The sequence below is a fragment of the Lynx rufus genome, unplaced genomic scaffold, assembly GCF_022079265.1.
Source record: "Lynx rufus isolate CCGP_SWC_20201006 ecotype Redwood Valley unplaced genomic scaffold, mLynRuf1.p SCAF_18, whole genome shotgun sequence".
Taxonomy (NCBI): Eukaryota; Metazoa; Chordata; class Mammalia; order Carnivora; family Felidae; genus Lynx; species Lynx rufus.
The window spans coordinates 1,703,853-1,717,596 of NW_025814832.1; the positions used below are offsets into that span (position 1 = coordinate 1,703,853).

General features: G+C 49.4%; 1 protein-coding gene across 4 annotated transcripts in view; it reads left to right on the top strand.

Annotated features, from left to right (window-relative positions):
- Positions 1-13,744, top strand: part of SMG6 (SMG6 nonsense mediated mRNA decay factor) — a 229,102-nt gene that overhangs the window by 98,835 nt on the left and 116,523 nt on the right. For 3 of the 4 annotated variants that reach the window (XM_047080613.1, XM_047080612.1, XM_047080615.1), the window contains 2 exons: positions 4,185-4,301; positions 5,901-6,069. In XM_047080613.1, the coding sequence (XP_046936569.1) occupies positions 4,185-4,301; positions 5,901-6,069 (286 nt within the window). Of the gene's footprint in view, positions 1-1,086; positions 1,103-4,184; positions 4,302-5,900; positions 6,070-13,744 lie in introns of those variants that run through there. The other variant, XM_047080616.1, reaches the window with a different exon arrangement.

Here is a 13,744-nt window from a genome sequence, read left to right on the forward strand (position 1 = left end):
GTTTTGGTGGGCTGCTCAGGAACTGTGCCAGCCCTGTGTCTGACTGGTGACTGACTCATGAGAAAAGCAGCCTTATGTCTGAAAGATAAGAGCCAGCAAATCGCCTCCAGGTGGTGTTAGTTTGGAGGTGACTGACCATTCATTTCCTGTCTTTGGGAGGAGCCGGTGGGGAGGGAGTCCGTGAATAAGCGGTCTTGCCTGCATTTTTCTCCAGCTATTAGTGAAGCAGCCGAGCAAATAGTTGGTTCTCCCTCCCGAAATGGCTAGTGGACCCCAGTGCCTGCCGAATCCATCCGTTGCTCTCAGGGTACCAGAGCTCTGTGTCATCTGTCCTGTGCCTCCCCGTCAGCGCTCTTCTCATCGTCTTGCCAGGAAGTTGGCTGTGCGCATCAGGGAAACTCTGCTTGTCTCAGTGCTGCCAGATTTTTCTGTGACCAGCCAAACCTCATCCCTCCCGGTACTAGTTTCCTCCAGATCTCTCCCTGACCTAGGAGTTGATCAGAAGTGATGGTTCTGAACCACTGTCCCTTGGCTGGGCGTAGAGGGTCCCGGCAGGTGGGCCTGCCTCTCCCCCATTCCCCTCCCCTCTCCCCCTCCTCCTGCCTCATTCCCATTTCCTGCAGGAGGATGCTTTGCCATCCTGGAGCCGTCAAGCACAGCTTTGCTTTGGCAGCACCGTCGTGCACACACTGGTGGGAGAGGGGACGTGTTTATCACTTTTCCTGGAGATTATCTGTTTAAGCACTTCTCTGACAGTTACAATAACAAGGGCAGTGTGTTGTGTTTCCCAGCAGAAGGACACTTGCTGTTGAAAGATGTATAGCACTAATTAGAAATACATAACATCCGGCCACATGGCAGCCTTCTCCCGGCCGCTCCATTTCCTGATTTCATACAACTTTGACGACAGTTGGTTTATGTTTTCCATGAATATGTTCTGAGAAAAATGAGAAAGTCTCCCTGTTACACAGGAGTGAGAAGACTATTTCTGCCTGAGCAGGTATTTGGGCACAGGAATAGTGGGAGCTGTGGTCACCTGCCCGTCCAAGAGCATGTGGGAAGAAGGGGCAGAATCAAGTTCAGACCTCAGGTGACTTTCTTGGTAAGAAACATTTCTGTCTGACTTGCGTAGCCAAAACCATCCCCCTAAACCCTTGAGCAAGCCTGCTTTTGGAAAGAAGGGGAAAGGCTGTTTCACAGTGTTAATGAGTTCCTCAGCTCATGTCAGCCTCCTGCTACCTGACACCGAGCCAGAGGAACCCAGGCAAATACCAAGGCAAACAATGCTCTTTCCTTCCCCACCCCACATCATTTGTCGGTCTGGCCCAGCCCAACTCTGGGGATATGTGTGGATATCTGTCAAGCCTCGGGCCAGTTCCCTAGCTCTAGCCCCAGATTGGTGGGCTCTGGGAATCTGGCTGCTGTTTTCCCTACTCAGTTGTATGAGAATCAGTACTTCTCAAGGAGTGGCATCTTAGGGCTTCTAGCCTGCAAAAGCCTAAGTAAAGCAAAGAGTATCTCCGAAGATGCCATAACACTCAATGTATTTCTCACTGGAGGCACTGGGTCTGCATTGCCATGGTTACTTAGGTAAATAGCAATTTTTTTTCCCCACCCAACTGAAAGATCCTAAGGTTGCAGGGACTGTGTTTTATTTGTGGCTGTGTTCTCCACAATACACAGCACAGGGTAAAGCTCACCATAGATGCTCAGTGTGTGCTTGTGGTACCATGGAGCCCTGGAGGAGGACAGGCCTTCCAAAAAGTGCTCTCTGTGACGTGGCCAGAAGACTGACTGAGACCTAGGCATTCTGACCCCCATAGAGCTGTGATATCATCACCTGCCTGATCAGAGCAGAACAGCTTCCTGGTTTGTAACTCCCAGACCACTGCAGGAAGTACTGACAGGCCCTTTATGGAGAGGCGGGAAGAGGTAAAGGTTTAAGGTGCCATAAACATGGCTAAGAACAGAGCATTCATGAAGCTACCTTTTCAGCTGCTGCTCTGAGAGGTAGTTGAGCCCTTCTGCACTCACAGCAAAGACGCTCCCGTTGTTGCTACCCTGCATGGTCCCCAGACCTTATTGCAGGAGGCTTAAAAAGGGAGCCAACCTGGACTCCCCAGAGGCCACAAATGTCATTGTTTTTAAGCAGTTCGTTCTCCCCCTTTGAGCCCTAGTCCAAACTTTCGCTCGAGAAATAGCCTAGCCTGAGATTGCCATTTGTCATAAAAATAGAAATGGGCTTGGTGAAAGTAATCTCCCTTTGCCCATCTTAACCTTATCCGGGCTAATGAGAGTATCTTATTGTAGTCTTGGGCTTCTCAAGATGCCAGTCTCTTTGAGCTAAGACACCCCCTTTCATGCCTTTTAAGGACCTTCTGTGTGCAGGTAACTTCTGCCTAAGATGCCCAGTTGATAAGGGGACACTAATGTCAGCTACCAAGATGTGGCCTCCCCTTCTCCTGTTCTAGCTTCCTCTGTTCTGTACTTACTGCCCCAGTCTGGGCCGGCCTCGTTGCTAATTAGAGGCAGGCTGCTGGCAGTGCCTGGCAAGCGCTTAGGCTCAGCTGGGGCTGTACAGACAGTGCTGCTGCCCCTGGTTAGGGGTGGAGGGGAGAAGTTGGCAAGGTTTTTTTAGGATGGCTTGCACATCTTCCCCTTCCCTGATTTCTACACTCTCTCCCCTTGGTTGTTGGATGCTTGCATCTTGGTCTCTCTAGCAGAGGTTTGGGGTCTTACCAGAAGAAGAATCAGAGTGGTGACCTATTCTAATCGCATGGACTCTTACCACTTCCTTACTGCCTGCCGCAGTTGGGTTGGAAAGTTAGAGGGTGACATTTGGGACCAGTGGGCATCTGGAGGGATGGCAGGAAAGCCACAATAGATGAATACTTTGCTACACTGATGCTATTCATATGTTGGGATCTTCTGAGCAGCAGCCTGTTCCTTCTCACTCCCAGGGTTCTCTAAAGTGGTTTGGGGCTGGCTTTGTATACTCCAATCATGTTTGCTCCTGTGGCTAGGGCGGTTTTGGAATAACTGTGGTTGTGTAGCATCTCCTGGAGTAAAGACTTCAATTAGGCCCCATTGACAAGACTAGTGTCAATGAGGAGAAAGTCAAGAGGGCTTTCCTCTGGCTACTGAGGTTAAAATGCAGGCAGGCACAGAGATCAAACATGTGGCTAATTATCCTTTTAACACTTGGAGATTCAGAGAGTTCTCATGTATTACAGAGGGAATTAACAGATTAGTTGCTGCCAGAGCAAGTGACCGGGCGCCCGATTTCATCTCGTGTGTGTATTCGGTGTCTCCTCCTCTGAGGCTGCAGGTTGGACTTTTGCCTTCTGTTTGTCTCCGATTCCTTTCAGGTCTGGGTGATGTGGCTATCAGGGCAGTTCACTGACAAGCAAGAGGTACAGACAACGGTTTGAGAGTGTGTCTGTCGCCTCTGCCAAAGAATGGCTCTAGCCACCATGAAGGTGGCTCCTTTCACTGAGACCTGCAGCTAGAAGGAAGTTAACCAGGCTGAGAAAGTGAGGGGCAGAAGGTGCTGGTATCAGGAGCCAGATTTATTTTTTAGCCCTACGGGAAAGAATTTGTGAAAGAAAAAAGAAAGTACTTCTGGCTGAGTGCTTATTATATGCCCATTTTCCTATGTAAAATGAACTCATTCAGTGAAAATAGGTTATTTGTAAGTGGAGGATTAACAGGAGGTAAGGATGGAACCAAAGTTGGTGATTCAAGAAGATAATTTAAATTTGTATTTTTCTTCTCTTAATTGATGTTTGTACTCCTGCTATCTATACATTAGAGAGACTGAGTTAATTAAATATGACTTCTTGTTACTATAGCTTCACATTATTAGTAGGCTACTAAGTACAGTGACCTGCAGCTCTGGCTCAGACTGTCCACCCTGGAGCCCCTGGTCTTGGGGAAGTGATGCAGAATTTGCACAGGGGGTCCCTATAATAAGGTTATCAAGCGCTTACCCATACACCAGCCATCGCGGTAATGATTTTATTTAACCTTATAGCTATCCTTCGAGGGAGGAAGTATTGCTGGCCCCAGTCTCAGATGAGGAAAGGGAGCTGAGTGACGTGACCGAGTATGTGCACCTAGTGAGGTAGGGAAGAGTAGCCCTTGGCCCCCAGGGCACTGATGGAGTGTCATTTGCCTCTCCTCAGACTGCTTCTCGGAGGAGTGTCGCTCTGTGATCCAGGAGCAAGCGGCAGCGCTGGGCCTGGCCATGTTTTCTCTCCTGGTGCGGCGCTGCACCTGCTTACTTAAGGAGTCTGCCAAAGGTAAGGAGATGAGGGGCCCCCTGACTGATGGCCTTTCCCCTGCCTGGGCCCTGTCCAGACAAGTTCAGGATGCTACACTGCCTTCCAGCGTCTCCTCCTTCTACTTGACTTTCTTCCTCCTCCCAGTACCCCCCTTCCTTCTGCCCACCTAACTAGTCCTGCCTCCTTTTGCATTCTGTGTACCTCTGTGGCCCTCTGTCCTTGGGCAAACTATCCCCTCCCCCCTTTCTCTAGTAGTTAAGATTTTCACTGTACCTAAAAGCTGCTGCGGGTTCCTGCAGCTTTAGAAAACCAGCAAAGAGCGTTTCCTTTTTTGTTCATAATTGATGTTTTCGTTTCCCCCCTCTATCTCTATGTCCCTCTTTGTCTGGTACTGGTGATTGCTATAACCACTGTGGACCAGCCACCTTGTGAGACTCACTGAACCAGAGCAGGGGCTATTTTTAGCCCTTGCATTGAGCAGTGTCCCCATATCCATTAAGGCTGCCCTTAGAAATCTAAGCCTGATTGCTGAGCCGTATAAGGTAGGGCTGAAGGTTGCCCCTTTCTCTCAGCTCCTGGATCAGTATTGGTGTGTATTGAGGCCATGCTGTTGTCCCTCTGCCACTTCAACTTTGTGGGTGCCTCCAGACCCTGGAGCTGCTTTTTTTTTGGAGGGAGGGTTGGGGTAACTTTTTATTTTGAAACAATCTCAAATATATAGAAAAGTTGCAAGGATAATACAAAGAATTCTTACATACGCTTCACACAGATTCCCCGTTTGTTTACATTTTACCATAGTTGCCTTTTAAGTTCTCTCTCTTTCTGTACACATGCAGATATTTATGCTTATTATTATTTTTGTCCTGAACCATTTGATTGTAAGTTGTAGACATGTTAGCCCTTTACCCCCAAATACTTGACTAAATATTTCCAAATAACAAGGACATTCCCTTACATGACAGTGCAGTTATCAAAATCAGGAAGCCAACAATGATATAGTACTGTTGTTGAATCTACAGACCGTATTGAGTTTGTATCAGTGTCCTAAAAAAAAAAAAAAAAAAAGTCATTTTCTGGTATAGGACCCACTCCAGGATCACACATTGCAATTTAGATGTCGTGTCCGTTTTAGTTTCCTTCAATCTGGAATTGAATGGTTTCTTTAATGCTTTCTCAGTCTTCCTTTGTTTTTCATGACCTTGACATTTTTGAAGTGTGCAGGCCACTTTGTCGAATGTCCCACAGTTGGGGTTTGTCTGATATTTCCTCATGGTCAAGTTCAGGTTATGCCGTTTTGGCAGGATCCCTGGTGCCATGTCAGAGCTGTGCTGAAGGAAAGCTAAAAGGGGGGGGCTAGAGGCCAGAGTGGCGACTTCAGCCAGGCCACAGGTGGAGCAGAAACAGCTGTCTGCAGGGGCAGACCCAGTGCACTGGTTCTCTCTTTGTCCTGCTTTTCAGAATCCTCTTAGGTGCTGGCACTTGTCCTCCGCTTCTGGGCCCAGCTTTCCTGTGGACTTGGTCTCCCTTCCCTAAGAGCTTGCTGCCGTCCCAGCGCCCCAGGCCTCACTCGTGGGCCACAGCAGACCTAGGCCCAGTTCTCACCCTTTGCCTCTGCAGCTCAGCTGTCCTCTCCTGAGGACGAGGATGACCAAGATGACATCAAGGTGTCTTCCTTCGTCCCGGACCTGAAGGAACTGCTCCCCAGTGTGAAAGTCTGGTCAGACTGGATGCTCGGCTACCCAGACACCTGGAACCCTCCGCCCACGTCCCTGGACCTGCCCTCACAGTGAGTCAGCCCGCTCGTTTTTCGGCACTGCTGACCTCGGCCCACCTGTGCTCCCACGGCTCCCCTCCTGGTCCTCCGTGTGTCCTCCCACCCGCCACCTGCTTGTTCGTCTCGTCCCTCCTCATCTGAACTTTACTTTTCCCCTTCCTTGAACACCTTCCTTGTCCCCTGATGTTTTAGGCTGTTTTCCCTTGTTCTCGGGCCCATTCCTCCTCCTCAGTCTGCCCTCCTCTCTCACTCCGAAGTTGCTGTTTTGTTCTCTGTCTTTGCCGTTGCTCTCTCGCTCTCACTTCATGTTGTTCGTGCCCACCGTCTCTATAGCGGCCTCTCGAGTCTGGCCGTGTGTCGGTGGCGTGAGGAGAGGCCTTATCTCTTCCTCTCTCTTCTAGTTTGTCTCCACGCATCCGTCGTGCTCTCGTCCTGCTGCTGCTTGTGCTGTCTTATGCATGCTGCTGCTCGGGCCTTCCTCTCACACGTTGTGATGTATGAGGAGGGTGACTGCACACACCTCTCTCTTTTGTTCACGTCACTTCCCATCTCCTTGTTTCTGGGTGTCAGTGTGCTATCTGTCAGAGCATTTGTCGCTGTGAGGTGTGTCGGTCTGGGGAGTGTGTGTGTCTGCCTGGATGTGTCTGTGTGACTTTTTTCCTTCTTTTTAAAAGCTGTGGTAAAGCATATGTAACAAAATTTTTCATCTTAACCATTTTTAAGTATACGATTCAGTGCTATATTATATTTACATAGTTATGTAGCCATGCATGGCTGTTTCTTACGTCCGTATCTGTGTGTGGGTTCTATCTCTGTATGTGCCTCTTTGGCTCTGGTTGTCTGTGTCTGAGTGTGAGGGCCTTTGTCTGTCTAGGGGTCTGTCTAAGGGTCTTTGGTGTACCCGTCCATGTCTGTCCATGTATACGTGTCCATATGTTTCTCTGCGTTGAGTCCATATCTGTGTCTGTGTCTCTGTGTTCTTGGGGGTGGGGGAGTGGTCTCTTTGCAGGGCTCGTGCATCTCCACGAAGGGGCTCTTTCAGTGTGTGTCTCTGTCCATCTCCATGTCTCTCTGTGTCTCTCTCTGATCGTAGGTCCATGTCAGTGCATGTGTGCTGTAGTCCTGTCCATGTGTCTGTGTGTGTGACTGTGTCCTGTGGGAGTGTCTGTATGTGTTCCTGAATATCTGTGTTCAAGACTGTGTGTGTCTGCGTCTCTGCTTGTCCGTGACTGTGCTTCTGCGCGTAGGTCTGCATCTGTCTGTCGGAAAGCAAATCTCTGTATGAGGGTCTGCCTGTATCTACCTGCCTCTGCCTGCCTCGCCTGTGTCTCCCTACCTGCTTCACCTATTGCCTGCCCGTCTCTGCTTGTCTTGGCTTGTTCCTGCCTGCTTGCCTCTGTTTATCTGCCTCTGGGGTTTGTGTGTGTCTGTATCAGGGGTCAGCAAACTATGGCCCATGAGCTAAGAACGGTTTACATTTTTAAATGGCTGAAAAAAAATCAAAAGACTACTATTTCATGACTTGTGAAAATTATTAGAAAAGTCAAATCTCCGTGTCCATGAAGTTGTACTGGAACACAGCCATGCTTGTTTGTTTACACTTTGTCTATGGGTGCTTTCACACTGCAGCAGTTGAGCTGAGGAGTCACAGCAGAGGCGTTATAGTCTGCAAAGCCTAAAATGTTTACTCTAGCTGTTTACAGAAAGTTTGCCGGCTCTTGGTGTATATCTATGTTCCCATGCGTCCCGTTCTTTTCTTGTGTTAGCGTCACTGCGTGTGCTCACGTTTGCACAGTAGTTTCTTAACACGTGTGCATATTGATGCCCGTTTCTGGTCAGCTCTGTTGATTGTCCATCTCTCTCTCTCTCCACCTTTCTCTCTCTCTCTCTTCCTGTCTCTGCCTCTGCCTCTCTGTTTCTCTTTTCCTCTCTCTTTCTCTCGTCCCCCTGCCCCGTGCTGTCTTGTGGTCTCTGGCAGGTGCGGCATACTCAGAGCTCTGGGCGCTGCACTGGGGGAGGGTGTGTGTTTGGGAGCGAGCGTCCTTAGCCAACACACCACCATTCTTCTCCACTGCTCTTCTCTGGGAGGGGCACACACTGGAGGGTAGAGTATGGAGACCTAGGCTGCTGCCGATGGCACTTCTGGGAATGGAGAGGGGCACTTCTCTGGGCTGGGTGCTGCCCACATGAGTCCCTCTAGACTCATGGGTGATCCACAGAGGGAGGGCTGCAGCAGAGGTTTCTGGCCAGTAGTTATTGACCTTTCTGTGTGGACTGTCTGCCTCTTTCCCGCCTTTTCTTCCTCAAATTTCTTCCCTGTTCCTCACATCAGGAAGCACCCCTGGACTGTCAGGCCCTCTCTCCCCAGTTCCCTTCCAGCTCTAGCTCTGTAACTGTGTGAGTGATGCTCACAACATCAGACAGTTCTCTGCATTCTCCTGTGAACCTTCCTAGGTTCCCAACATGTATCCCAGGCTGAGGCCTTCTGAGCCAGGGTTGAGACCTGAGTGGGGCAGCTGGGGCCACGCAAAGGAATGGACTGATCTGCTGACCAGGGGTAGCTGTTTCCCAGCAGTGTTCCCTAAAGAGTTAACATGTACAGCCTCAGACTTTTCAGGCTGTTAATCTATAATGCCGACTAGGCAATTTGCAGTTTTGGAAAGAAACTGACAAGGAAGGGCTCAGCTCTCCAAGTATCTGAAGCCACTGCTTCTGAGCATGCACAGGGGTCACAGAGTGCTCCTCCCTTCCTCTCGGGGGGTGGGGAGGCAGACCATCTGTCCCTGGAGCTTGGGCCTTCTCTGGGTCACCTCACCTCACAACCACAGGTCCCTTAGATATGGTCCACCCAACCCCTGTTTATCCATATCCCAGCCATCAGTCCTGTTAACGCTCTTCTGTGACCCGTCTCCCTTTATCCCTCCTCCCTCTGTCACTCCCTTTGGCTTTTGTTTGGCTGAGGAAATAGAAAGCTCACACAGGAAGTGCTGGGCCTCATTTGCTTGAGGTGCCGAGTCTGTTTTCTCTTTGGATGCTGTAGCAAATGGCCCGTTGCCGGCATATGCAAGCTGCTGCCCATCTTTGGGCAAGGGCTCAATCTGCAGCTGGGCACGTGGTCCAAGCTACAGCCGTCCCCAGCTAGGCCTCACCTCTAAGGCCACAGAGAGGCAGAGGGGGTTGGGACACTTGAACAAATTTGCTTTTTCTTTTCAGACCGTTCTTCACAGGGAGAGCAGATTTGACCAAATAATAAATATTGAATCTGATTGCCTAGTAAACAAGTTCCTGGAGCAGTGGGCACCACTGATGAATCCAGTCTAGACTGGAGCAGCCAGTGTGGTAGAGAATGGAGTCCCCTTCTGCACTGTCTCTGCAACCAGGATTAGCAGCTGGTTGTCTCTGGAATGCAAGTTTAAGCATAAAGGAGGAGCTCTTGCTGTCCTGGGGCCTGGCCACAAGGCATGGTGGTTTGAGGGCTGGGGCCTCTGTTGGACAGCGCAAACCTGGCCTGCCCACCACTGAGGGTAGTCCCACCTCATAGCTGTCAGGTGCTGGAAAAGTGGAATGAGAATTTACTTCCCTCCTGTCCGGTTTCTCCTATAGCTGGCTAACACTCACTGAGTAAATACCATGGTGGAGAGATTGGCAAGGTATGGTGGTTCTCTTATGCTCACTGATCTTTCATACTCTGGAGCCTTTTCTTTTAAGGCCCTAGGGAATAACACACTCCAGATAGTTCTGCAGATGTCAGAACAGTAATCCCTGTGGCACTCTTAAGGTCCAGGTGCTGATCTTCATTTTGGAGGTTTTAGAAATGCACTCAAGAGACTAGGAAGGAAATGGGTTCTACCTGACATCTCTCCTTTGCATGTTTTCCTTGGTTTTTGCCTGTATTTGTTCTCTACAAAGACAGATCCATCCTTGATCCTAACATAAGGTGATCAGATAGCCTACATTTCAATTTGCCTCTCCTCCAGAAACCCTCACTCCCAAATTATCTCCCTGACCCACTTGAACCTTTAATTAATCTAGCTCCCTTTGTTCCCTCCCTTTCTTTTTATTGCCTTTCTTCCTTGTACAGTTAGAGAATCATTCCAAAGCTTTCTTCGGGGAATTCCAAGCTCATCATAAGTCTCCTTGGTTCTCTCCTTTTTTGCCCATATTCCTCTTCTTTCCAGTCACATCTGCTTTCCCTAGGCAGTAGCCACCTAGCACGTATGGAACACCTCGGCTGGTGATGACACTGCAGAGTGATAAGGGCAGGATCTCAGGGCCACTTGTGCCTTCCTGCACAGTGGCATTAGTAGGTATGTGTGTTGGAGTCAGCATGTAAGTAGGTTGACTTCCCATTTGTACCTATTAGGAGTTGTGATAGGATGGCTTTACATCCCAAGAGATTTTGGTGCAGAGGATTGTAGCAGAGTGTGGAAAGTTGCCTTGGGTTGCTGTAAAAGACAGTGTAGGGTGCTTTGGTCTGTTTAGAACAGACCACAGTGTTTGGAGGGACCATCTACTTGTGGGGTGTGGGGGAGGAGTGGGGAACGTGGTTTCTGCACTAGGCCTCTCGTTAGCAGGGAGAGGTAGCTGCTCCCCACTTTACCAAGTGAGCATGAAGTAAGCCATGACTGTCAGGTGATGGAGAGGAGCAGAGCAGCAGGCTTTCACGAGCCTAAGCATAGTGACCCCTCACATCCCAAGACCTTTGGCAAGCTAGGGCAGCGGGACAGCCTACCTCATTTCATAGTCTCTGCCGAAGCCAAATCTTCCCTCATCTTGATCTCTAGTTCTCAGTAAGTGAAAGAGTCAGGGGACTTTGAGAACATCCAAACCTAGCCCAGCTGTGGCAGTTGGTTTATTGCTTTCAGCTGGTACTTGAACCCAGGTCCTGGTCTTGGAGGCTTTCCCAGGTTTAATCCCCAGAGCTTTCTCTGCAGCTGTATGACACTGCGCTGACCCCGAATGAGGATAGGAAAATAGAACCAGTGCCAAGCCAGAGTCTCTTTTTCATTTGGAGTCTGGCTGTCTGCCCATGACCAGGGTTACATAATGGGAAACATAGCTGGGGCTCTGGAGAGCCCGCGTTTCACCAGGCTGCCCAGACCTTCGCATTCTGATGCTATATATCTTCCTAATTGTAGCTCCGATGCATTTATCACACTGTTGGATTGGAGTACTGTTAAAAAAAAAAAAAAAAAACCTCCAGAAATTCCTGGACTTGCTACTTTCCATGCCTTGTCTTGTATAGTCTACAGAGCATGCTGGAAAAGGCTTGTAGGGAGCCCTGTGAGTGCTGTCACATAGGGAGACGTGGGGATGTGTAGGGAGTATGCAGTAAGCTGATTTCCTCAGGGAGCCTACATGTGTTGACCCTGTAGATGAGATAGACATTCTTGAGTTGAAAAACAGCTAGTTCACTCACCCTCACAGGGCAGGTCTGGAATAAGAACTAATCCCAAGTCTAATCGGCACCCCTTCAAGGACGCTTAATACGTCTTCCCAAAAGGGCATTTTAGGAGGTCACTAAGTAATGGTCCATCAGCACTTCCCTGAAGGAAGTGGTGGTGACTGTGGGAAGCCCCTTTGCTACCCTGGCTCCCCACCCAGTCTCCCTGGCTCCGGGTTGGGGCGTCAGCACTACAGCCTGGCACCAGGGGGTTCCTCTTCCTCCAAGTGCTGAGTGTGAGACACACGTGATCTCTCCCACGACAGGAGTCTCTGTCCCCTCCCAACTCCTCTCACAGGACTTGTGAGAGGAAGGGGTGTTGGCCTAAGGCTCCAGTCTGACCCCAACAGGGTACAGCAGCTGACCCCAGGGAGAGTACTTTCCAGCTCTGGGCTGAGGTTATTTGGGTCCAGTGTGTGCTAAACTAAGAAGACGTGTTGGAGTGGTTACAGCTAAAAATTTAAGAGAGGCAGGAACCGTGAGAATCCGCACCAGGGAGGCCACCGAGGGCTCCACTCATGCCGTGGAGATGCTGAGGTCCCCGGGGGCTGCTCTTTCCCAAACACACAGTGCTGATGGGTTTAACACACCATAGTGATGCAACAGAGGCTATACGTGTTGAACGTAGCTTGGGAAAAGTGCAATCAAACAAGGCACTGACCTAGATAGAAGCTGAGGGAGGCACAGTAGAGGTACTTGAGAAATCCTGGAATGAGGTTACTGTGACCTGTCGTTGGCCATAGGGCTCCAGCTGCACTGCTTAGAACATGAAGAAGTTTGTATTCTTGGAGTAGTGCAGGGTGACTGGGCTTCAGAATTCAATTTGCCCTATTGGGCAGACTTCATTTAAGTTGGACAGTCTCCCAGGGGCCCAAGTTGACTTGTTTGTATAAAGTAGAAAGGCAGAAGGGATTATCTTTTACTGAGTCTTATATTCTTTAGTGGTCACCTAATAAACAGCTGTTATTCTCGGAGGATGACATCTTGCTGCCCATGTCTTACCTGCTAAAACAGTGATCTCTGACAGCCTTGTCTCCTCTTCATACTGTGGTGGCATCGAAAATACACTCTAGTTCCTAATCTCAGAAAGCTGCATAGATTCCCACCACCCTCACCTCCACCTCATCCCTGAACCTGTTGAGCTACTTTAGCATTGATACCAGACAAGATCCTCAGCCCACTGAAAACAGAGTTGGCCTGACATCTCAGCTTTTAAGGGCTTCCTATGCTATTTAAGCCCAGGTACTATCCTTTTGACTCTGCCAGCCCTGTTGGATTCCTTCAGGTCCATTTCTGCTATTAGCTGCTCACTGCCTGCAGTTTTCTCCGGTTGGGTGGGAAGTCCTTGGAGCTACAATGGTCTCCTGTTGGCCATTGAACCCCCTGTGGAGAGTTGTGGGCTGGAACATAATGGTCCATAGGCAAACAGGTTTTTAAAGGTGCATATTGCATATCTTATGAGCATGTCTCCTGTTGTGGCCTTTTGTCTTTCCCCTTTGTCTCTGTAGCCCACAGGCTTTGTCTTTTTCAGCTTCCTTGTGTCTGGTTTCTGTGCCACCTTGGCTACATCTCCAGAGCTCCTCATCCCAGGAACCAAAAGACCCAACTTGTTTCCCATCTGTACCACAACTCTGATCTTCCATAGCTCTGAAACACAATGCAGGGCTTCTTCTCACTCAACTCTTTCCGGGTTTGTTCTGCAGCTGTGGAGTTTGAATGTTAGTGTTTAAACAAGCTGGTATTACACAGGAAATGGCCACCTCCACAGGCCCCTGCAGGCTTGTAACATGGGGTCATTGTACTTGATATTAATCACCAGTCAGCCTGTTCCCCCAGTAAAAATATGAAGGGGTGTGTGAGGGCTCCGTCCTCCTTAGACTTGCCAGAAGGATGGCCTGAGCCCTGGTTGGACCTTAGCACTCCACTCTCCAAACTCTCCTTCCCTTGGCCCCGCCCCGGATGGAACTTGCAAAAAAGTTCTTACCTGACCTCTTCCCTATAAAGCTGGCAGATCTGCCTTGCTTTCTGAGTTCTAGGAAGGAGATATATTGTGGTATAACTTGCTCACCTATCTCACACCTTAACCTTTCAGGTGTTGAATGACACCTTGTGTGCGAAAACTCCAAAAGCTCAAGAACACAGAAACCTATTAGTCTGTCTGACACCAGGGCTTCTCAGTTCCTTGGACTGAAGCTGCTTTTCTAGGGCTGTATGCAGAAAACAACTTCAGCCTGAAGGGTTAAT